General features: G+C 32.6%; 3 protein-coding genes across 5 annotated transcripts; 2 read left to right on the top strand and 1 right to left on the bottom strand.

Annotated features, from left to right (window-relative positions):
- The first annotated feature begins 5,886 nt into the window (after positions 1-5,886).
- Positions 5,887-14,374, top strand: LOC130669996 (uncharacterized). Its single transcript, XM_057473167.1, has 2 exons — positions 5,887-9,694; positions 14,247-14,374. Exons 1-2 carry the CDS (start codon positions 5,887-5,889, stop codon positions 14,372-14,374), a joined length of 3,936 nt encoding a protein of 1,311 aa, XP_057329150.1.
- Positions 14,375-19,603: 5,229 nt separating this feature from the next.
- Positions 19,604-20,026, bottom strand: LOC130669994 (cyclin-T1-like). The gene has a single exon (XM_057473166.1). The coding sequence runs from the start codon at positions 20,024-20,026 to the stop codon at positions 19,604-19,606; it is 423 nt and encodes a 140-aa protein (XP_057329149.1).
- Positions 20,027-23,291: 3,265 nt separating this feature from the next.
- Positions 23,292-25,699, top strand: LOC130669551 (uncharacterized). 3 transcript variants are annotated; one of them, XR_008990215.1, is made up of 3 exons: positions 23,292-24,868; positions 24,969-25,161; positions 25,526-25,699. XR_008990215.1 is itself a non-coding variant. In XM_057472513.1 (2 exons), exons 1-2 carry the CDS (start codon positions 23,411-23,413, stop codon positions 25,527-25,529), a joined length of 1,755 nt encoding a protein of 584 aa, XP_057328496.1. In that variant the 5' UTR covers positions 23,292-23,410; the 3' UTR covers positions 25,530-25,699. The 3 variants fall into 3 exon arrangements, 1 of the variants encoding a protein (XP_057328496.1); XR_008990216.1 differs by having other exon boundaries at positions 24,951-25,161; XM_057472513.1 differs by having other exon boundaries at positions 23,292-25,161.
- Positions 25,700-26,212: the final 513 nt, after the last annotated feature.

Here is a 26,212-nt window from a genome sequence, read left to right as displayed (position 1 = left end):
CTCTCTTTTATCAGAAGAAATATATCTTAGATGTTTTTATTAGGCTAACATTTCAAAAAATACAGATTGACAGAAAATGTTATACTCGAATTTCTAAAAATGATTAGTGTTAAGTGGCGCGGACCATGGAGAGAGCGCTATTCCTCTCCAGTACTTCAAGTCGTCTCACTGGACAAAACGGCTGTCGGTGTTTTTCAATTATAATGATTTGAGTCAATCGTGAACGGTCATAGTGGTTAAATCGACACTCATCAGTTGGCATTTTCGCTGGTTTTTATATAAATTCTGTTGAGATATCGAATTTTCATTTTGTTGCACCAGATAAACAAGTTTTTGATTATTCAACTGACGGTATTAATGCTTTACTTGGAATGATATTATTTATGTCTTTCACTTAAAAAATCAAAGAAAATGTAGCTTTTATTAATAAAAAAACAAAATAATCGGAAAAATAAAATTTTCTTGATTGCTTTATGTACGTATTTCATTTTTTAATGCTTTAGATTGTTAATAAAAAGTAAAAAAATCCATATTTTCTTAATAATAATGTAGATAGGGGAGGTTGGGTCACGAAGGCTTTCTTAAGCCGGTTTTTTTTTGTGGCTTTTAACCATCAAATTCGTTTACTTTCCGTCTATTTCAGAAAAATCATCAGTCAAAATTGTGCAAAAAAACGAAAAAAAAATTTTTTCGTTTTTAGTTGATATTAACTAAGTAACGAAATTTACAGAAAAACTGCAAATAACGATTTTTTAGAAAATTTTATTCGCTACGAAAAAGGTCCTCTTAGTAAAGTGGCTGAAGTTCTCCGTTCACGTGATATAGGGATTTTAGTAATTTTGTAAATAAAATATTTGTCAAAAGATTCCACCATATGCTATTTCACTTCAATTTTTAATCAGTAAATAATTTTCCTTTTATTAATTTAATCGAGTCATTAAAATCAGACGGGGTCAAATTGATAAAGTTTGGAAAAATTTTTGCTAGATTTATATGCCAGTGCAAATTTGATTTATTATAAGAAGTCTACTTACATTGATCATTTTTCATAGTGATGCAATTTCTCGATTTTGATTAGTAAAACTTTAGAATGGAGAGAGAAAATGAATATCGTCATGATTGGTCCTTTTCAAGGAGTGGGGGTAAAATTTACCTCTTCGGTAATTGGTTAAAATTTAGTGGAGGGGGTAGTCAAAGTTTTTATATATATATATACGTCACACGGTCAGTAGCAGTCATTACGCTCGAAACGTTGCGCTGTACGCCTCGCAAGTTACATTCATCATTTATTGACACATTATGGACTGTAACTTCCAAATTTCAACGTACACAACTGTATACTCTGTTGAACTGGAGTACTTCGACGAACTCCTCCTCATCAACGATGCTGGGACAGTTACTCCGATATTTATAGAGTTTCCCTCAGGTCTCCAGGTCAACGACGTTTGGAGCTTCAAAGTAGAGGTTAGCCACGACGAAGAAGACGAACACTGGATCACTTTGGGGATCCTTCCATTGAAATCGGAGCATTCTGAAATCAGCTTTGAGCTCGAATGCTGTGTGGTGGATGAGGAAGGTAACCTACTGAGACTGCCTGCGAAAATACAACCATTCAACGACTACGACAATTACATATACCTCGGGGGTTTCTTCAAACGAAGTGACCCCGACTTGTTGCGCCTACTGGTGGACGGAAATCTAATTTTACAGATAAAGCTGACTGTTTTTCTAGGTGACGATACAGATAAATAGATACTCAAGTTCCCGAACTTTGAGTTGAAAACGGCCCTTTTCAGGGCCACCAAATATTTTACACGTAAAAACTAACTCAAGTTTCATAAATACCTCAACTCATATCCTTTGTCCAAAACTCTTTCAAAATTAACATTAATTTATTTAATAAAGATAATTACTGATACCGTAGTTAGCAGACGTCTAATAATTTTTGGATTTTTTTTTTTGACGATAAACCATAAAAAAAAATCCGGGCGTCGGTTGACCCTGCGGGCCAGCCCGAAATTTCCCGCTGTTTTCGAGCTCAAGGAGCTTAAAAACATCATTGTGAATATATATTTTCGAGCTCTTCAAGTGCTATTACATGGAACCATTTTTTTTATGAGCTTTCCAAGCTCTAACAACTCACGTTTTATGCTATAGTTTGAAATGTTAAGAGTCGAAAATCATTAATGAAACTCGAAGCGCGGCTTTTACATTTTTATTATCGATTATATGTTCTCTGAAATAAATGTGTTAAGGCAGAAATCAATGTCATCGCTTGATTAAATCAATGGCAGTGATTAAAATCAAGATTCAAATGAGTTCTGACTTAGGTCAGAGCAATAATGTATGGAATATCCGCCCATATGAAAAAACCATATACTGTCGATAATATATAAAAAAATATATGGTAAATAACTAAACATATATGGCGGCAAAATTATTAATATATGATTTATCATATATAATAATGTATACGTTTAATATTATAATAATCCATATCATTAATAATATATGTGATTATATACATGTGATATTGTATCAATAATTATATGACCGCTTTATATATTAATTTATAACGTAAAATATATGTTTCATCTTATAAATTAATGTATAATTTCAATATTATTATAATCCATATAATTTATAATATATGTAATTGTATACATATGATATTACATCTCAAATTATATTCTCGTTTTATATATAAACTTATAATTTCAATATTTTAAAAATTTCGATATTATTATACATAAATAATTTAAAAAACACACTCATACCAAAAATTAAAGGAAAAAAAAAATTTTAGAAATTTTTTAGTGATTTTTGCAAAACTGTTACTTCATGAATAATAATCGTATCGAGATTTAAAAAAAAAGCATTTTATACCATGAAATCTTCAGTTTTATGTTTGTAAAAATATATATAAACATTAGGGTGCTTTTATTTTTGCGACTATTTTTTTTTTTTTCGCTCCCATTCCGAAATTTTGTTGGAAATACCCCCAAAAAAAATCCCTGAGAGTTTGAACCCTTAATATTAATATTAAGTACTTGAGCACAGCGTGTGAAGATTTCCCATTTAAAATACACGTAAACTTGGGTTTTTAGTTTTTAAACTTCTATCACTCCGCGGCATTTTATGATATCATCTCGCCCAAAGTCGCGATTTTCTCAGAATTAAATGCTCTACAAAAGTGCCCGTTGTCGCGAAGTCGTTACTCATATAGGTGGGGTACTACGGACCGCTAAATTGAATTTTTTCATAGAATTCTTGTTTTTTCTCTCATTATCTCATAAACAACAAGACCTACAGAAAAAATGCAAATGACAACTTTATAGGAAATTTAATTTCCTACAAAAAAGGTCTTCAGCACTGTTTAAAGTTATGACTGATTTTTATAATATTGTAGTTCAACATTTCTAATTTTTATTTTATTCCAAATATTTTTAAGATAACTATCGGCGTTGAGAGCATAGCCAATTTTAATTCCATTGTTTGACAATATTTTAGTTTTATGATTTAAGACCCTTTTTTTTTATATATTGTAAAACTTCAAAATGTGAGTTTCTCTGAATTTGAGTTTAGATAATTTACAACTTAATCCTAAAGGCCTCTTAAAATTTATTCCTTAAGTAAAATTTAAACTTATTTTCCCAGACGACGTCGTCCAGCTGAACTAAATTACTTTATTGCCTTTTTCCTTTAAATGTCTTCTGTCCTAAGCCTATGTCGATATCATATGGTCTCCAGTTTTCTCTAAATAATTTCTAGCCTTTCTAATGTCTCGCTCTTTTCTCTGGTCTATCCTTTCTCGCAATACCTCCTCCTACTCCAAGGATTGTTACTCCTACAATTGCTGATTCCCAATCACAATGTCACGTTTCCCACCTTTTCTAAACACTTAGATTTTTACATACAGTTCAAGGGTCCTGAGGTTAAAGGGTCTCAGATACAAGACAAAAATAATAAGACAGTTACCACCAAGAACCCAAACCGTTTAGTTGAGACTTGCCTAGTTCTCATCCTTACCAAAATTCAAAGCAAATTCCATTTTGAAGTTATTACCGAATTTGTTCATTGATTTATATTCACCATTTTTGTTCAATTAATTTATAAAAGCATTTTGTTCATTATTAAATCACATCAGTTACTATATTGAAATTCAAAATAAAGAAACATTAATAAGATATTAATTTAACTTATTAAATTATTACAATTGCATGAACATTAACATCCCATCCGCGATTGTGATAAAAAACATGGTCCTTCGAGCCGGATTTTAATAAAGTGTTGTGCAACGTGAAATAATAGTGAAAAATTAAGTTGGAAAAAGTGGTGAAACTACAAGTGCAGAGCCAATCAGTACAGCGGATTACAAGAACAACCCAGAAACGAGTCCAGTAGATCAGCCAACGTCAAGTGATTGTCAGCAACAGCAGCAGCAGCAAAGGTAGGTTGGTCTTTATTATTCACCTAAAAAATTGGCCGAAAATTATTTTCCTTTGTTATACCACCGAAAGATCATCACTTACCTTTCCTATTTTGTACGCATCTCTTTATAAATTATAATTCAATATGGTTGAACACAGCCGACTTAAAAGACAACGCGGTCACATTCAAGCTACTATAACTGCCTTAAAAAATGCAGTTGATGCGGCAATAGCAGATCCAGAACATCGAAATATTCATTTTATACAAGCTACTTTAAATACTACCGTAAAAGCCTTCGAAAAATTCGACGCAATTCAAACTGAATTGGAAGAGGTAGCCGAAGATGAGATTGAAAACCGTATGTCATATGTAGCCAGTTTTGATTTAGAAACATCTCGTGCGCGAACATTGATCCAAAGATTAACTCCAACTCCCGTGAATACAGATAATGCACAAAGAGCAGTAACGAGCGTAACCAAACCGAAAGCAGCGGTCACATTACCAACAATTCCATTACCGACTTTTGACGGAACTGTCGAAAAATGGTCAGCATTTTATAATTTATTTGCAACATTGATTGACCAAGAAGATTTACCACCAGTCAAAAAACTAAATTATTTAAGGTTGTCGCTTACTGGGAAGGCGGCAAGCGCGATTGAATCCTTAGAGCTTACAGATGACAACTATTTAGTCGCATTAAATATTTTGAAAGAAAAATATGAATCAGTCCGTCGGGTAACGCGTCGTCACTGGTCGTTGTTACGCGAATATCCAAAATTGCAAAAAGATTCAGCTGCCGCAATTAATCAATTGGTAGACACCTTCCACCAGCATACCAGAGCATTAGAAAATTTGAAAGCACCAGTATCATCGTGGGATATTCCTTTAGTAGATTTAATTTTATCAAAACTTAATTCAACGACCATATGGCATTGGGAGCTCACTTTGACCGATGAAAAAGTTCCATCGTATAAAAATCTATTAAAATTTCTAGAAAAACGAGCTAGTTGTGGTGACACGTCTCGGTCTAATGAAACATCATCTAATCCACTACCTCGAAAAGATAACCATCAGCATAAACCATTTTCTCAAGCACTTCACGTTACAAACAATTCGAATCACCATTACAATAAGTTTTCGAACAATAAGAATGTCGACCCAGCTATTACCTGCCCTGTCTGCCACGAGCATCATTTGTTATATACCTGTGAAAAATTCCGAAATTTGTCCATAGATGACCGACGTAAAGTAATTAAGGATACTAATCGCTGTTACAATTGTTTTGGAAAAGGGCATAGTATCAAGTCTTGTACATCGAAAGCATCATGTCAAATATGTTCAAAACGTCATAATACGTTGCTACATTTTCAAAGAGATGATAATTTAGCCCAAACTTGGAATGTTAATTATGCAACTACGAGTAATGAAACACGAGCATGACTACATAATCAAAATATGCACACCAATGAAGCAACACCAGGAGAAGAAAAACAAGTTAGTTTAGTATTAAATACTGTGTCGAACGACATAATGGTCACCGCTGTATTGAATGTCTTAGATAAAGACCAACAACCCATCCATTGTCGAGCCTTACTAGATACCTGTTCCACAACAAATTTTATGACTCAGAGTATGGCAAGACTTTTAAAATTGAAAACAAGCACATGCCGTGTACCTGTTGGAGCACTGAATACCATGACCACCTATTGTAATGAAATAACCACAGCGACAATTACATCCCGAGTAAATAAATACAAGAAAACACTTACCTTTCTAATTATACCAATGATTTCTCAGATAGTACCGGATCAACCTATTCATCAAGAAACATTGAAAATTCCATCTAACATTAAGTTAGCAGATCCTTTGTTTTATAAGCCCGCACCAATTGACCTGCTTATAGGTGCAGGTACTACTCTCTCTCTGCTATGTATAGGTCAAATCAAAATCTCTTTACCTGCACAGCAAGAATTATTCCTTCAGAAAACACTGCTTGGTTGGATTATAGGTGGAGCAGCGCCTTCAAGTAAATACGTCAAACCAGCAGCATGCCATGTTACAAATATCAATGATTTTGACCTAAATAAATTCTGGGAAATTGAAGAATGTCCAAGCTCCAAAAGATTTACTCCAGAGGAAGAGGAGTGTGAGCAGCATTTCCAAAAACATATTACAAGAGATCCAACTGGTCGCTACGTAGTAGCACTACCATTCAATCCACGTATTCCAGCATTAGGAGACTCATACCACTTAGCCCTCAAGAGATTGATAAACACCGAACAAAAATTAAAAAGAAATCCAAGTTTAAAGACTCAATATCACCAAGTTATACAAGAATATTTAGATTTAAATCATATGTCTCTAATTCATGATCAACCGACAGCCACCACCAGTTATTATCTTCCGCATCATGCTGTAATAAAGGAAACAAGCATGACCACCAAGGTGAGAGTTGTATTTGATGGTTCAGCAAGTACAACAACAGGTATATCATTAAACGATAAACTGTTCACTGGACCTACTATTCAATCGGACCTTTTTTCACTTTTAATTCGTTTTCGAAAGCATCCAATCGTTTTAACAGGTGACATTGAAAAAATGTACCGACAATTTTTAGTGCGGAAAGAAGACAGAAAATTTCAACGTATATTATGGAATCATGGTAATAAAACACAATCCTATGAATTGAATACAGTAACCTTTGGACTTAGACCCGCACCATACCTGGCTATCCGTTGTTTACATCAACTGGCCCAAGATGAAGGTCACTCGTTTCCCATAGCAGCCAAAATTCTGACGGAGGACTTTTATGTAGATGATCTACTCACTGGAGCCCAAACCAAATTAGAAGCGATTCAAATGCGACAAGAAGTCTCCCATATACTTGCCAAGGCTGGTTTAATTATTCGTCAATGGGCATCAAATGACAGTGAGGTATTAAAGGATATTGCCAAAGAAAACATTAACCCTCATTTACAGTTGGGCGACACAACATTAAAGACTTTGGGCGTCTGCTGGGAGTCAAAGACCGATAGCATAATGTATACAGTTAATGCTATTACCATTACAAACCAGACTAAAATCACAAAGAGAACTATTCTGTCTGAAGTAGCGAAAATTTTTGATCCTCTAGGACTATTAGCACCTGTTATTATCATAGCTAAAATTCTTCTACAGAGATTATGGTCCGAGAAACTCGATTGGGATGAATCTTTGCCACTGGAACTTCACACTGAATGGAAAACCTACTGCAGTCAACTGCAGTTATTGAACCAGATATCTTTTCCCCGGACGATTATGTCATCAACAATAAAAAATATACAGCTACATGGATTTTCAGATGCAAGTGAAAAGGCATATGGTGCTTGCGTTTATTTGCGTGTACTTGACCATCAAGGTAAGACGCGAGTACAATTATTGTGTGCCAAATCAAGGGTTGCTCCATTAAAAACAATTACCATACCAAGATTAGAGTTGTGCGGTGCACAACTTCTAGCAACGTTAATTACAGCTACAGTTTCAGCCATTAAGATGACATTTGATGGAATTTATTGTTGGACTGATTCAACTATAGTTTTACATTGGCTCAATACATCACCTCAGCATTTAAAAACGTTTGTTTCCAACCGAGTGGCAGACATTCAAAACAAAACGATTATTGACAAATGGCACCATGTACCCACAAAAGATAATCCTGCAGATCTTGTGTCAAGAGGGGTTCTACCTGCTGACTTTCTTTCAATGAAAATTTGGAGAAAGGGACCTCTATGGTTAAGCGAGCCCCAGAATAAGTGGCCAGTCACTAATTTACATTTCAGTAAAGAAATACCTGAGCAACGGCGCTTCACTTGTCTGTTTACCACCAAAAGAGAATTTACAACATTTGACAAGTTTTCGAATCTTGACCGTCTGATGCGTTCGTTGGCTTATTGCTTCAGGTTTGTAAGAGGGCGTCAAACAACAGGCCCATTAACAGTAAAAGAATTACGGGAAGTAGAGATTCGAGTAATTAAGGCAGTTCAACGTCAAGCTTTTGCCGAAGATCTTAAAATTCTTAATAAATTGGACTTGTCAAAACATACAAATGCTCAACTTTCAAAATTAACCCCAATGTTGGATGATAATGGGATAATGAGAGTCGGTGGTCGTTTATCCTTCTCTAATTTACCCTTTGATGCAAAACATCCTATTATCTTACCGAAAAATAACCATGTCACCAATCTTTTTATTCGTCATACACACAGGATACATTTACACTGCGGAGTGCAACAAACATTGTACATTTTGCGGCGCAAATACTGGATTATTGAAGGTCGAAGCCAGGTATACAAAATCCTCAACAAATGTGTACAATGTTGTAAAGCCAGACCTCCTACTACTAATTATCTTATGGGTAATCTACCTAAGCCTCGAGTCAATCCCTCACGTCCGTTTAGCCAAGTTGGAGTAGATTACTGTGGACCGTTTATCCTTAAGGAAAAGAAATTTCGCAATCGGGCACAAATCAAATCGTATGTTGCTGTATTTGTGTGTCTTGCAGTGAAAGCAGTCCACCTTGAATTAATTACTGATTTGACATCCGAAGGTTTCTTATCAGCATTGAGAAGATTTGTCTCACGACGTGGGTTGTGCCAAGATATATATAGTGACAATGGGACCAACTTTGTTGGTGCAAATAATATTTTACGAGAATTGACCGATGAACTTTCCACGGCTGAGGCTCAAGAAAAAATTCAAGGGTACCTTACTACCAAAGGCATTCAGTGGCATTTCATTCCACCACAGGCCCCTCACGTTGGAGGTTTATGGGAAGCTGCAGTAAAAAGTTTTAAAAGGCTTCTACAACATGTGGCTGGACATGAAATGCTGTTCACATATGAACAATTTAACACTTTAGTAATTGAAATCGAAGCCATCTTAAATTCAAGACCACTAACTCCTATTTCCTCAGATTCAAACGATCCCTTAGTCCTTACCCCCGGCCATTTTTTAATTGGTGATTCGCTGACCAACCTTCGAGGTCATGATTTTACAGATATTCCAACTAACCGCTTATCAACCTGGGAACATATTCAAAAGGTAAAACAAGATTTTTGGAAGCGGTGGAGCTTAGAATATCTTAATGAACTCACTCGTAGAACGAAGTGGGACAAACCTGAGCCTAATATTACTCAGGGAGCAGTCGTTCTCCTTCGAGATGATAATTCCCCACCAGCACAATGGGTGATGGGGCAAGTTATCGAATGTTATCCAGGTGATGATGGTATTATTCGTACAGTGAAAGTGAAAACCTCAAGAAATACTTTTTCTTTATCCCTTAGTCGAAAGTACGCACTTCCCTCCCTAATTTTAAGGCCTAAAGTCTCATTTCCCTCTCCTGGTGGAGTTACACGCGCCCCACTTATATCGCCGGGAGCAAAAAATTTTTTCGTGCCTACGGAAACAGCCGGCTGCTGCCATCTACTGAACGTCTACCACTTTATCAATAAAATTTTTGACGATAACATCATAGATCGTTGCTTTATTTATATATATGTCAGTGTTTTTGTGTCTCGTTGTTTGTGATATTTTAAGTAAACAGTGTACTTGCAATAATAAAATGACTGAAAAAGTATCATCTGATGACTTTATGGACGAGGATGAGGTGATAAAAGATTTTGATGCAGAGGCGAGATTAATTATTGAAAGTTTATGTATTCATTTATATATTTTTTATTGGCAGGGAAAAAAAACTTGTTCATAGGCATAAATTTATTTCTTTCGAAAAAAAATAATTTTTTTTTATTTTTTATTTTTTATAAGTATAATTATGTCTTTTTTTTTGTTTTGTTTTTGATGCCTGCCCCCGCCGACCAGACGCACTCGCTTCGCTCGTGCTTTCAAATGTCGCGGGGCAGGCATCAAAAACGCAACAAAAAAAAAAAGAGAGACGGAAAAAAATTAAAGTTTTATGTATGTCCGAAAGAGGCGCGTCAATAGGGAGCAAATAAAAAAAACATGGCCGACCTGTCAGCTGAAGGCAGAACGTGGTTGTATTGTTTATAGTATTCAAAAATGTAATTAATAAACGTACTTTCGACCAGGTATAAAGAAAAATCGTATACACCACACGGGAAGATAGTTGAAAGCCCTACCCTGTGTGTCATGATGCCCTCGGCTTCGCCTCGGGCATCTTATCACACAGGGCAGGAATTTCAACTTTCTTCCCTTGTAGTGTAATATACTATTGTTCGAAATATTAAAAAACTTGCAATTTTACCTGTGTGCGATGATTCCAATCAGAGCTAAAATTGAATATTTAGAGACATTAAGTTGCTCGGCTATGACCTCTCAACGGGGGGAGAATGTTTAAAGTTATGACTGATTTTTATAATATTGTAGTTCAACATTTCTAATTTTTATTTTATTCCAAATATTTTTAAGATAACTATCGGCGTTGAGAGCATAGCCAATTTTAATTCCATTGTTTGACAATATTTTAGTTTTATGATTTAAGACCCTTTTTTTTTATATATTGTAAAACTTCAAAATGTGAGTTTCTCTGAATTTGAGTTTAGATAATTTACAACTTAATCCTAAAGGCCTCTTAAAATTTATTCCTTAAGTAAAATTTAAACTTATTTTCCCAGACGACGTCGTCCAGCTGAACTAAATTACTTTATTGCCTTTTTCCTTTAAATGTCTTCTGTCCTAAGCCTATGTCGATATCATATGGTCTCCAGTTTTCTCTAAATAATTTCTAGCCTTTCTAATGTCTCGCTCTTTTCTCTGGTCTATCCTTTCTCGCAATACCTCCTCCTACTCCAAGGATTGTTACTCCTACAATTGCTGATTCCCAATCACAATGTGACGTTTCCCACCTTTTCTAAACACTTAGATTTTTACATACAGTTCAAGGGTCCTGAGGTTAAAGGGTCTCAGATACAAGACAAAAATAATAAGACAGTTACCACCAAGAACCCAAACCGTTTAGTTGAGACTTGCCTAGTTCTCATCCTTACCAAAATTCAAAGCAAATTCCATTTTGAAGTTATTACCGAATTTGTTCATTGATTTATATTCACCATTTTTGTTCAATTAATTTATAAAAGCATTTTGTTCATTATTAAATCACATCAGTTACTATATTGAAATTCAAAATAAAGAAACATTAATAAGATATTAATTTAACTTATTAAATTATTACAATTGCATGAACATTAACATCCCATCCGCGATTGTGATAAAAAACAAGCACTGAATCACTTAGATTGATACTTTTTGAGATATTAATTATTGAAGTTTACGCAGCATTGAATTCCCATAAAATGTCGAATCAAATCTTAGAAAATATTGATTTTTTATTTGACTAATATCTCAGAAAATATCGATCTAAGTGATACGGTGCTAAGGACCTTTTTTGTAGGAAATTGAATTTCCTATAAAATTGTCATTTGCATTTTTTCTGTAGGTTTTGTTGTTGAGAGAAAAAACAAGAATCCTATGAAAAAATTCAGTTTAGCGGTCCGTACTACCCCACCTGTACGAGTTACGACTTCGCGACCATGACTACTTTTGTAGAGCATTTAATTCTAAGAAAATCGCGACTTTGGGCGAGATGATATCATAAAATGCCGCGGAGTTAAAAATAAGAAGTTTAAAAATATAAACCCAAGTTTACGTGTATTTTAAATTGGAAATCTTCACACGCTGTAGTAGAGTACTTAATATTAATATTAAGGGCTCAAACTCTCAGGGATTTTTTTTGGGGGTATTTCCAACAAAATTTCGGGATGGGAGCGAAAAAAAAAAAAAGTCGCAAAAATAAAAGCATCGGCGCGTTTTCTTGAATCCTAGAGCTGATGAACTTTTATACAATTTCATTAAATTATATAAATTTTTATACAATCTTATACAGTTTCATAAAGTAAGATCTTGTAGTGAGGGAAGTAATAATTAAATGAAATTCGATATAATTGTATGAAATTGTATAAAATTATATAATATTTCATAAAACTTTAGAGAATTTGATGTTACTATTGCATATAGTGTGGGGTAGCATTTTGCTAAAATTGATAAAATTTCACACGATTTGGTAAAGTTTATTAAAAATGATTATAAAAATTGTTAGAAATTCAAAGTAAATAGACAAAATTTTCAATGGCCATAAAAGAAAAATTTTATTTTTGCAGATAAAATATGGTGATAAACAAAATGAAAATTACATTATAAAAAACATAATTGATTACCTAAATATACACAGGGTACCCCCAAAAAATGTAAAAAAAAAAACAAAATTCTGAATATTGAATAAGTTTGATTTTATTAAAATTTTTTGTAAATTATTTACTTTGAGAAAAATTATATTTTACACAATTATTGGATGCAAAGGCAGATAATCAAGTTTTTAATAGTTTTTATGATAATACAATAGTCTTTAACATTTTTCGACGAGCACTCGATTCTTGAAAGAGTTAAACGAAAAAAATTCAAAATAATGCTTAATTATATTTACAAAAGTAATTTTGGGATAGTTATAAAAGATTTAAAAAAAAAAAGTTTTTTTTATAAAATCTTAGAAGTACCTCGTTTTACCTATCCCACCATCCTTTTCTCTTACATATTTATATATATATATATATATATATTACATAATGTGATAATTTTAATTTAATGTTTTTAAACTTTTATTTTGTCAACTAGCAATTTAAATTAAATCGTCGTTACTCAAGAAAAAGTTCAAAGCTTTCGCCATTAATTCCAAAATTTAATTCATTAAAAATCAATAAATTTAATTAATTTCAAAATTCTATGTCCATTAAACAGTCGATAGTTAAATTATTTAAATTTATTTTTTATATATAATTATGAATTAATACTATGACATATGGCTGATAAGAATTCATGAATATAGCAACGAATTTATCTAAGCTTTAAGTGACCAATAGACGAGCGAAGCAGACTACGATTCTCCAATAACGAAAATTAAGCAGCATCGAGGTTGGACATTAATTGGATGGGTGACACGTCCCGGAAAAAAAAATCATTTTATAAAACTTTATAAAATTTTGTAAAATTTTACAAAATTTCATAAAACTTTATACTGAAAATGACCTGGTAAAATTTTATGAAATTTTATAAATTTTTATAAAACTTAATAAAATTTTATAAAACTTTATAAAATTTGAAATAAAAAATTATTTGCCATCGGGTCAGCCTGACGAGTTCCTGATCTGGACCGTATCTGGATATCCTTATTTAAAAAAAAGTTATCCCATTCTTTCAAATATTTCATTTACAGGCTGAAAATTTAAAAAAGTACAAAAGAATATTATATAAATATCAATCATTGTGCCACAGATTTTTTACTACTTTATCAGTTATTCTTTGGCATCATAATGAATATTATATTTAAACTTGTGGAATGAAATGGACCATAAAAAAAAATTGTAACAAAATAATTAACTTGACGGAAAAGGAAAAATTAAAATTTTTTCGTTACAATTTTTTTTTCGAGTAGTCCATTTTGCCCCACATATCACATATTGACCTGAACTATAATAAAAATATTATAGAGGTCATAACTTGACGGAAAATAAGAAAATTTTTTTTTTAATTTTTTGGGAAAGGAGCCCTTCGTTCCGCAGCAAAAAAAAATTTTTTTTTCGTTTTTTTGCACAATTTTGACTGATGATTTTTCTGAAATAGACGGCAAGTAAACGAATTTGATGGTTAAAAGCCACAAAAAAAAAAGCGGCTTAAGAAAGCCTTCGTGTCCCAACCTCCCCTATCTACATTATTATTAAGAAAATATGGATTTTTTTACTTTTTATCAGGGATAGAAAGTTACTCCCCAAAAGCCGCTCGCTCCTCGATAACTCCCCACTCCTTAGGAGTTAAACTCATTGTAGGATTCGGATGCATGAGAGTATATAGTCCATCGGCTGAAGAGGAGGTCCCGTAAACATTTTGTTGGCACCGGGTAAATCCAACTGTATCTTATGTATTTTGGGCTAAGGATCACGAAAATTGGGTCCATTTTGTTCAAAAGTGGTGCAAACAATTGTTTAAAACAATTTAATTGTTTAAATCAAAATAACTCCCGAACGGCTGGTTTGTTGGGGCAGTGTAGAATAAAAAAAAAATGTTTAGTATAAAAAAATACACAAAAAAGGTATCATGTGTTTTTTTTGCATCTCAAATATTTCGCGAGATATAATAAAAAAACGAGCCGGCGCTCGGACCTCTCCCTCGCGCACTAGCGACTGCCTATGCGCGAGCTCTCTCTCCGCCAAATTGCGTCAGATGCTGGATAGGCCGGAATTTTTCTAAGTTTTTTACATTAAAAATCATAGAAAAATAAAAAAAAAATCGATTAATTGTTGATACTACCAATCGACAGCATTTTTTCTGAAACGAATTTTTGTTGTATCGTCAAGAGACGTTTTTTTTTTGTTCACAAATGTTATAAACAAATGGATTTTTTCAAAGTCCAGATTGGGTTAAACAAATCGACAAATTGTCGATACTGCCAATCGACAGCATTTTTTCTGAAACAAATTTCTGTCGTATCGTCAAAAGACGTTTTTTTTTTGTTCACAAATGTTATAAACAAATGGATTTTTTCCATATTTTTTTTTTTTATTTTTCTATGATTTTTAATGTAAAAAACTTAGAAAAATTCCGGCCTATCCAGCATCTGACGCAATTTGGCGGAGAGAGAGCTCGCGCATAGGCAGTCGCTAGTGCGCGAGGGAGAGGTCCGAGCGCCGGCTCGTTTTTTTATTATATCTCGCGAAATATTTGAGATGCAAAAAAAACACATGGTACCTTTTTTGTGTATTTTTTTATTCTGAACATTTTTTTCCTCTACACTGCCCCAACAAACCAGCCGTTCGGGAGTTATTTTGATTTAAACAATGAAATTGTTATAAACAATTGTTAGCACCACTTTTGAACAAAATGGACCCAATTTTCGTGATCCTTGGCCCAAAATACCTAAGAACCAGTTGGACTTACCCGGTGCCAACAAAATGTTTACGGGACCTCCTGTTCAGCCGATGGACTATAACGAAGTAATAGGGGAACCTGGGGCATGAAGGCCCCCCTCAAAAATTTAGTAAATTTTTTTTTTTCATTTTCGGTCCAATTTTGTTATTTTTGATATTTTAAGCTGATCGGCGATATCTGGGGCATAATGGACCAACTGAAAAAAAATTTTCTACAAAAAATTTTTTTTTTTTTCTAAACTAAAATGAATTTGAAAAATTTACCAATTAAAGCTCTTTTAGGTCAATACACTAAAAAAAAATTCGCGAAGTGTTTAACAGTTTAATATAAATTCATTGAAATGTTGAAACTCCGGACAGGAGTGAGTTGGGAATGACATAAAATCCACGTCACTCCGAGATCACTTCGCTAAAAAAACTCCCAAATTCCCTGTAAAAAAAAATTTTTTTTGTAATAGAATTTTTCATACAATCTATCACTAAAACTATATTTCTATACTATCTTTGTGTATTCATCAGGAATTCATCTGGAATTCATATATTTGTGTCAAAATATTACTTCTACATGATATTCAGCGGATCACCTGTGGAATACTGCAACTTTTTTACACGGGCAATTTTTTAAGTTCATTTTTTACTTAAAAAGACTTGAAGATTGGGGGTGTATGCAGCCAGTTTACCGGGTATGGTCAAGATGGACCAGGGTTCGGATCTCCCGAATCTCCGTCGGGAAACCCACACGGAAAAATTATATGTCCGTATATATTCGGGCAAATCTGAATATATGCCGCATATATAATTTTTTCGCGTGGGAAGATTGGTGGTAAAATTTAAGTTGCGGTTAATCAGAAAAAGTAGTGAAAGAGTTACATGAAATTTTGTTAAAAGTTACTTTACTTTTAAAATTCTCTTGATTTATCATTTTAGTTATTACATGTTTGTTGTTACATAGTTTATGTTTCTTAAATTATATTATTTTGTACCCGTTTGCTCGCAAACTTTACAAAGTTTGTTGATATGTTTTAATTTTGTGTTTTTATATTTATTTAGTGTTTGTGTTTCATTTTGGCTAAAAAATTTTGTTAAAAAAAATCCCTTTATGTTAGAAGTTAGTTCTGAAAAAAATAACGACAATAATAGTCGCGTCGGTATTGGCGACCCAATGAGAACTTTCTTAGCAGTGGAGGAAAAATTTTCTCATCTGTGAGTTGCTCGCAGTTACCGATGGAAAATAATAACAATAGTAATTACGTCGGTATCTGCGATCCAATGACAATGTAATCAAAGTCACGAGAAAAATTTTGTATAATTTCCGGTGGCCTATAAAAATTATATGGAATTTTTCGGTGATAAAAATTTTGACACTCGATGATTTTCTTTGACATCTTGGGTACTCAAGTGTAATTAATTTACTTACAGGAATAATAAAATGAAATAATTTTAATTTTTCAATCTACACTTAAAGAATTTTACGGTATTTTTCACGTAATATTTTATAGAAAAATTACTATACGTATTGTATAGCATGACGGCATTATAAAATTTGTAATTTTGACAAAGCAACATATTTAAATTTATTTTAAAAATTTTTACTGGCGACATCGCAATTTATTATACTGAATTAGAGTATTGAGTATAAAATGAAAGCAACAAATGAAAAAAAAATCGGTCTGTCAGTTGACCCTGCGGGCCAGCCCCAAAACTTCCCGCTGTTTTCGAGCTCAAAAACCTCGAAAACATTATTGTGAATACATTTTCGAGCTCGACAATACGTTTGTATGCTGTTGTTTTCGAAAAAAAACGTTTTTTACCATTTTTTCTCCAACGATATCTCTCAAACGAATAAACTGATCGAGACGGTTGAGGTGGCAATCGACGCGTTTTATCAAATTCTAAAGCTGATCAAATTTTGAATTCGATTTATCAAGTTGTTTTTGAGATATTTCAGAAAAAATAAAAAAATTTTTTTTTTTAATTCTTTCGACAACGGTTTCTTTTGAACGAATAAACCGATTTTGATGGTTAAGGTGGCATTCGACGCGGCTTATAAAGCTCTAGAGCTCAGTTCATTTTCGAATCAATCCATCGAGCACATTAAAAGTTATCCAAAAAGAACACTTTTGAAAAAGTTTTATTTTTGGAATATCTCTGAACGAGCCCTACCGATCAAGCTCAATTTTCTCACGGCTTCAAGATATTGACAATCCGCGTCGAATGACACCTTAAAGTTTAAAATCAGTTCATCCGTTCAAAAGATACAGGTATTTACATACGTACGTACGTGCATACATACATACATACACTCGGACATCATCTCGAAATCAGTCAGAATAGCTTCCTAGGACCTCAAAAGTCGACATCTGATGGAAATTCGATTGTCGTTAATCGGACCGAAACCAATAACTTCCCGAATTTTTGAAAATTTACAATTTTCTTAGCGGGAAGTTAAAAATTCATAATTTTCAAAATATATTTCGATATTTTTTGTCTGCTTTCACTAATAAACCGATTTTTCTTTTCCCGACCTCAAAAATTCAAAAATTTTATATCAATAAAGTTTCTATTCATTTATTTTAATAATTCTAATTTTTAAGAATTATGAAAATCTTAATTTTAAAATTACGGCTTTCTTTTTGGTCCTAAGAAAAAATAATAAGAGACATTTTTTTTTTATATTGAATTTTGAACACCTTTTACTAAAATAATTTTTTTATATGGCCAATATTTTCACCGTAATTCCAAAATTAAGATCCATATGAATAATTTAAATTTTTGAGAATTATGAAAATCTTAATTTTAAAATTACGGCTTTCTTTTTAGTCCTAAGAAAAAATAATAAAAGACATTTTTTTTTTTAATTAAATTCTGAACAACTTTTAATCGAAAAATTTGTTTATACGGCCAATATTTTCACCGCAATTCTAAAATTAATATTCATATGAATAATTCAAATTTTTGATAATTGTGGAAATCTTAATTTTTAAATTACGTCTTTCTTTTTAGTCCTAAGAAAAAATAATAAGAGACATTTTTTTTTTAATTAAATTTCCTAGGACTTTTGCTCAAAAAACTTTTTTCGACAACCAATATTTTTTCCGTAATTTCAAAAATTTGACACCAGTATTTATTATTGCTTGATTTTAAATTAAAGCAAAAATCTTAGCCCTATTTATGACACTTAAAGTAGCCGACGTCTAATTTTTGAATTTTTTTTTTAAACATGACATTTTAAAAAATTGCACCTATAGTTTTTTTAATTTTATTTATGAGCAATTATTTTATTTTTAATTGAATTCTTGAAAAATACGTTTGAAAATTTTTAACTGTCTGCTAACTTCAGGATCATATTTTTTTTTTAATTTTTTATTCGAAGATAATTTGTATTTTTTAAAAATAGAAAGTGATATTTTGAATTAAATTTTTGATTTTTATTCTGCATTCATTAAAAAATTTTATAAAAATGTAATTTGGAAAAATTAACTAAGTGTAAGTGCAGTAGACATCCGACAATTTTTTAATTACATCTAAAAAAATTAAATAAGTAAAGTAATAAAATTTTTAAAAAATGCATCTACTGAATTTCGAATTGTCTAAATATGAATTTTTTTTTTTATTTTGTAAACATTTTAATTTTTATTTCAAAGTTTAAAAAATTGTCAGATGTTCGCTAACTTTACTGTCATAAAAATTAATTATTACTCTTAAAATAAAATTACTTATATAAAATAATTAATTATATTAAAATCAAAACAAAAAGAGGATTTCGTTTTATTAATATTTTATTTTTCAAAAGACATGATTAAGTCTATGGTGCATTATCATTAATTTTAATTACATTATTATTTAATTATTTACAAAAAATATATTAAACTTATTAAATAAAAAGTAAATTTTTAAAATATGATTTACTATTTTACTATTTACTATTAACATGAAATACTTGTTGTGTCGAGGAGCCAAAACCAAAGATTCCCGTCTATGACTTGGGGAATCTTCCACTGCGATGATTGAATGGTGAAATAAATACAGAATGACGCCACAACTGCCGGTTTATATTTCACGCACATTGACGTCATTTGTAAAGTGTAATTAGCCATCTGCAGGAAAATCTTGCATAATTCCTTGCAAGCTTTTATTTCCCCACAGAATTTCTTGATGTAATGATGAGGGTGACTAACCCCTATCTAGAATCCAAGTGTTGCCAGAAGAAGTTGCTCATTTGAAGTTAGTGCCTTGACCTTTTCCTGGTTCTCGGCAAAAGTAGTGTCCAGTTGGTGAACTTCGTATTTGTTGAGGCAGACATGAAGAGCGCTGATGACCGCCTGCGATTTTTGTGGCTCTTCTTCCACCTTTGCCGCCAGAAAAATCGCTGCCGTGGCAATTTCATACCGGTGAATTTTGGCTAATGAATGGTGAATAAAGAATCTGTGCATGTACACAATGGCAGTGTACACACAGACTTCTGACAACTTTAGCCGCTTGCCCAAATCAGTTATAAGGTAAGCGGCTTGTTGTTTGTGATCTAGCTCCTTCTCCGCGCTGATGCCATCCTTGGAACTAGGAGAGTTCTTCAACTCTTCTTTGTTGAAATACCACTTTTGAGCCATTTTTATTCACAATTTTTCACTGTTAATTTAACTTCACTGGAAACTTTCTTACTCTGCACTGGAACAGCTTAAGCACTTTGAAATAACACAATTTGGTTTTTTCCGTAACTTTTGAAATATTCTCAGATGAACTGTTGGGTATGAAGTTCGAGAATAAAGTGAGGAAATATTGACAAGACACTAAAATTTAAGGGATTTTATAACAAAAGAAATTGTCACAACAATAGGTATGGGGGTAATTAAAAAGTAATAGTTTGGGGCTGAAGAAATGTACCTGATGTAATTAGGAAAAGGTAATTAGACTTAGAACTCACAATATTATGGTCATTAAGGTCTGCATATTCACGTGTGAACGTAATTACTATTCCTGTGAAAGACCAAATGGCAAATAGGCAAATAATTAAGTTTGTCATTATATATTTATGCCGAAGTCTCAAATAATAGATTTAAAATTTCCTATGAAATTAAAGTATACGGAAATAAATTACCTGTGTACATTAAGAGGCGACAAATAACATAATGACGGTAATCAGTAAATAGTATCATTTTAAATAGGTATTCTTTTATTTACAATTCAAACGTACATAATTATAAGATAAATATTAAAATTTATTATCTATACAGGAAAAATTAATTTTTGGAATTTAAAAATTGTAATTAGAAAATTAAAAATTTATGATGTGTATTATAAAATTTATTTTTTACATTGACATCCAGGTTTCGGGTTTTAATTTTAAACATCACCCGTGTGAAAAATTGCGAAATTTCGCCGGTAATTCACAGGTGGTCAGCTGAATATCATGTGCAAGTCATATTTTGACACAAATATGAATTTCAGATGATTTTTGGATGAATATCAAAAAATAATATGTAAAAAAAAGTTAGTAATAGATTGTAATGGTTTTATTATAAGTTGACACGTAAAATGGGAGATATTTTTTTTTAAATCAGCAGTAATAGTCCATCGGCTGAAGAGGAGGTCCCGTAAACATTTTGTTGGCACCGGGTAAATCCAACTGTATCTTATGTATTTTGGGCCAAGGATCACGAAAATTGGGTCCATTTTGTTCAAAAGTGGTGCTAACAATTGTTTATAACATTTTAATTGTTTAAATCAAAATAACTCCCGAACGGCTGGTTTGTTGGGGCAGTGTAGAAGAAAAAAAATGTTTAGTATAAAAAAATACACAAAAAAGGTATCATGTGTTTTTTTTGCATCTCAAATATTTCGCGAGATATAATAAAAAAACGAGCCGGCGCCCGGACCTCTCCCTCGCGCACTAGCGACTGCCTATGCGCGAGCTCTCTCTCCGCCAAATCGCGTCAGATGCTGGATAGGCCGGAATTTTTCTAAGTTTTTTAAATTAAAAATCATAGAAAAATAAAAAAAAAATCGATTAATTGTTGATATTACCAATCGACAGCATTTTTTCTGAAACGAATTTTTGTCGTATCGTCAAAAGACGTTTTTTTTTTTGTTCACAAATGTTATAAACAAATGGATTTTTTCAAAGTCCGAAATGTGTTCAAAAAATCGAAAAAATGTCGATACTACCAAAAAACGTTTTTTGACGATACGACAGAAATTCGTTTCATAAAAAACGCTGTCGATTGGTAGTATCGACAATTTGTCGATTTTTTTAACCCAATCTGGACTTTGAAAAAATCCGTTTGTTTATAACATTTGTGAACAAAAAAAAAAACGTCTTTTGACGATACGGCAAAAATTCGATTCAGAAAAAATGCTGTCGATTGGTAGTATCAACAATTAATCGATTATTTTTTTTTTTTTTTCTATGATTTTTAATGTAAAAAACTCAGGCAGTCGCTAGTGCGCGAGGGAGAGGTCCGAGCGCCGGCTCGTTTTTTTATTATATCTCGCGAAATATTCGAGATGCAAAAAAACCATGTGATACTTTTTTTGTGTTTTTTTTTATTCTGAACATTTTTTTTCCTCTACGCTGCCCCAACAAACCAGCTGTTCGGGAGTTATTTCGATTCAAACAATTAAATTGTTATAAACAATTGTTTGCACCACTTTTGAACAAAATGGACCCAATTTTCGTGATCCTTGGCCCAAAATACATTAGATACAGTTGGATTTACCCGGTGCCAACAAAATGTTTACGGGACCTCCTCTTCAGCCGATGAACTATGTCTCCGTTAGTCGATAGGTAGAGAAACTGGTCATCAATTCAACCAATTCCCAGATTTATCGCATCCTTATTGCCACTTAAAATTTTGAGGCTTATTCGAAATTTGTTATTGAGTCAAGAAAGAAAGAAGTCAATTCTGAATTTCCTACCTTTACGCTGATACTTTTAAATCTTCTTTATTCTCTGTTAGAATACTCCTTCGCTGTTGACCCCTGAATTGGCTGCTAGTTCTCTCGTACAAGCGATTTTCGAGCGAGGGTTGTGTGATAATACCAACTTATTTTAATTAATCAAAACACAATAACTGTTGGCACCTTTGATGTTTACTTCGTAATGTGCACTGCTTTGTTTTATAATATTTAAAATATATATTTGAATTTCGTATATTTTTTAATGGATATAATTATGCTCACAAATGTGAGTTAATACTTAACTAAGCACTCACAACCAATAACACTTTTTATTTTTGTAGGTTTTCTTTTGTTTTCTGTTTTCGTTTTTATTTCGTTTGAGATATTACTCTGTGTTTTAACTATATTTTATAGCACGCCCGATAAAAAACGTTTGGATCCAACCAGATATGCCTAGATCTCGTTATATCTGTTGATATCCGAATACATCCAAATACTTGATCTTGCTAGATATCAGCATATATAATTATATCTGCTCAGATCTAATCATATGTAAGCAGATATAGAGATGTATTAAGATTAATATCCAAGTAGATATACGTAGGGGAGACCGGGGTACGAATGCCCCCTTAAGGGGTTAGGGGTAGTCAGAATTTTCAAAAAATCGATTTTTTTTTTTTTGCATTTTCTTAAAGTATAATATTTTAAAAATATTGTGTGAAAATTTGAAGTGAATCCGACAAATTCTTTTCGAGTTATTTAACAATGACCAAAGGACGCTCGGGTGCTACGTGGCATTCGAGAGCAGGTAGCTAGAAACAGCTGCAAGCAACCGACCTTTCGGGTTTCATTGTCATGAATATCTCCCCATTTTAATGTATTTATAATTATATATATATATATATATATATATATATATATATATATATATATATATATATATATATATATATATATCCTTCTACATATATTCACAATTTGTAGGTAGTACAAGAACTGAAAAATAATTTTTGGTTGCCAGTATACCTGTAGTCGTTGCACTGATCAGTCGATAGTTTTGTGATAAATTATTTCTCAAGTGAATTAAATTATTAACCATGGGACGTGATTCTAGAAAGGTTTCAAGAGAACTTCGGAGTTCTGAAAAAATTAATAAGTCGCGTTCAGTCAAAAGAAAGAATGTTTTTAATCCGAAAACAGCCGAACGTGATGAAAGTATTCAGAGTACATCTTCTAAAAAATTAAAACAAAACACTGAAGATGATGTACCTGAAGACAGCAGTACTGAATTTCGAATAATAAATTTTATTCAGGTATTCACTGCAATTTCTGCTCTTATAAAATGTAAAAAATGTGATGGAAATGTAGTGTTTCAAACAGCAAGTACACGTGGGCTGGGATTCAAAATTGTAGTTGCATGTAATAACTGTGGAAATGAATATATTCCTTCCTGTTCTTTCGTTGGGCATTCTTATGAAATAAACAGACGTTTCATTTTTGTAATGAGAATACTAGGAATAGGATACGAAGGATTGTGCAAGTTTTGCGGCCTGATGGACATGCCGTCTTTTTTAGATAAATCTACGCATACAATTTTACTGAAACAGATTTTGAATTGTAGTAAAGCCGTCGCAGAAACCTTCATGACGAAAGCTGTGAATGAAGAAAAGCAAGCAATGCCAACAACTGAAAATGAAGATATAAATCATCTAACTGTATCGGGAGATGGAACCTGGCAAAAACGGGGATATACATCGTCATTTGGAGTTTCTTCTATAATTGGCTATTTTACTGGAAAGATTCTTGACATAAACATTAAAAGTGCATATTGTAAGCTATGTGAGTATTGGAAAAAAAAAACAAATACTGTTGAGTTCGAGGAATGGTATCAATCGCATGAAGATGTGTGTTCTGCTAATCATCAAGGGTCTTCTGGGAAAATGGAGGTGGATGCGATGGTCGAAATGTTTTCGTATTCTGAAACTAAATATGGAGTTAAGTATGCCAACTATATTGGTGATGGTGACTCCAAGACCTATTCAGGAATTATAAAATCAGATCCTTACGAAAATACAACTGTAAATAAAAAGGAATGTATAGGGCATGTCCAAAAGCAGATGGGGAGTCGATTACGTACGCTGAAGAGTAAACAAAAAGGTCTTGGTGGTCGAGGTAAGCTCACAGGAAAATTAATAGACAAACTAACTGTGTACTATGGTTTAGCAATACGCCGGCATTGTGATTCTATTGAAAATATGAAATCTGCTATAATGGCAACCTTTTATCACTACGGCTCGAGTGATGAAAAACCGAATCATGATATGTGTCCAAAAGGCGAAGAATCTTGGTGCTCTTACCAGCGCGCTGAAGCAAGAGGAGAGCTTGATACCTTTTCTCACGATTATTCTCCTTTACCTTCTGATGTTTTAAAAGCTATCAAGCCTATATACGAAGATCTTAGTAATGAAAATTTACTTTCAAGATGTGTAGGTGGATTCAATCAGAATAATAATGAAAGCTTTAACCAACTAGTATGGAAAATATGCCCAAAAACGGTAAATACTAGTTTTACCATCGTACAAATAGCTGCATACGTTGCTATGTGTATATTTAATGAGGGTATAAATTCATTATTAGTCTTGATGAATACACTAGGACTTAATTGTGGGCCTAATTCTCATCGGTATGCAGAAAGAATGGATGCTGCACGTATCAAAGTAGCAGATAAGCGCGCTAATGATAACACCCGAGAAGGTCGATTGCAACGTAGGCACCAGCAAATCGATATTTTGGAAGCTGCTATGTCGGCTGAAGAGCTATTATATGGTCCAGGAATAGATGACTCAGTGTAAGTTATTAAATAATTCTTATAATTCGACATAAATCCATAGCAAAACTTTAAATGCGTTTTTCTCAAAACTATGTTTTCTGAACTGGTGATCACTGTAACTTAAAAACTGCTCGGTAGATTTCAATAAAATTTATTGTACTTTTGAAATACATTAAAAACTCGTGCCTGATCGAAGGATTTTTTTTTTTTTTCAAAATTTCGATTTTTTTTTAACAATAAACTGTCGGTTTTTTTCTCGAAAATTTGAAAAAAATTTCCTGAGGCCGCCATTTTGTTAATTTCGAAAAAAAAAAAAAAAGCTTCGATCAGGCACAAGATTATCTATTAATAAAACTAATTTTTCTTGTCCGATTGATTTTAGATGAATCTCCAAGGACTTATGATGATCACCGCAAAGGACTTCGGGAGGAACGGGCTCTACAAAAACAGCGATAACTTTTTGAATTATTAATTTTTTTTTTTGAAATTTTCGTGAAGTCAAATCGAAACGTGTTCTAATAAAGCTATGTTTTTATTTTTGTCAAATAAAGTAATTAACTACAAAAAAAAAATTATTGAAAATCATCATTTTTTCATACCCCTGAGTACCCCTAACCCCTTAAGCCGGTTTTTTCTTGTCGTGGCTTTTGACCATCAGATTCGTTTATATTCCGTCTGTTTCGGAAGAATCAGTCGAAATTTTATAAAAAATCGAATAAAAAATTTTTGTTTTCTGGGGCACGAAGGACCCCTCCCCAAAAAATTATTAATAAAAAATTTTTTTATTTCCCGTCAAGTTATGACCACTACAATGGTTTTATCATATTTTAGGTGAATTTAATAAGCTCTAGAATTCAAGAAAACGCGCCGGTTGCCACCTCAAACGTCAAAATCGGTTGATTAGTTCAAAAGATATCGGCGCTGAAACGTTAAAAAAATAACTTTTTATGTTATTTTTTCATGATAAATCAAAATAAAATGTGCTAAAATGTGTCTGAAAACATACCAACTCTTTCTCTGTATAGTCTCTTCCGATCATCAGATAATGTCATAAATCTTGTTTCTTAGT

The sequence above is a fragment of the Microplitis mediator genome, chromosome 6, assembly GCF_029852145.1.
Source record: "Microplitis mediator isolate UGA2020A chromosome 6, iyMicMedi2.1, whole genome shotgun sequence".
Lineage (NCBI taxonomy): Eukaryota > Metazoa > Arthropoda > Insecta > Hymenoptera > Braconidae > Microplitis > Microplitis mediator.
Note: the sequence above shows the minus strand (reverse complement) of the source record. Positions and strands in the feature narration are given on the sequence as shown.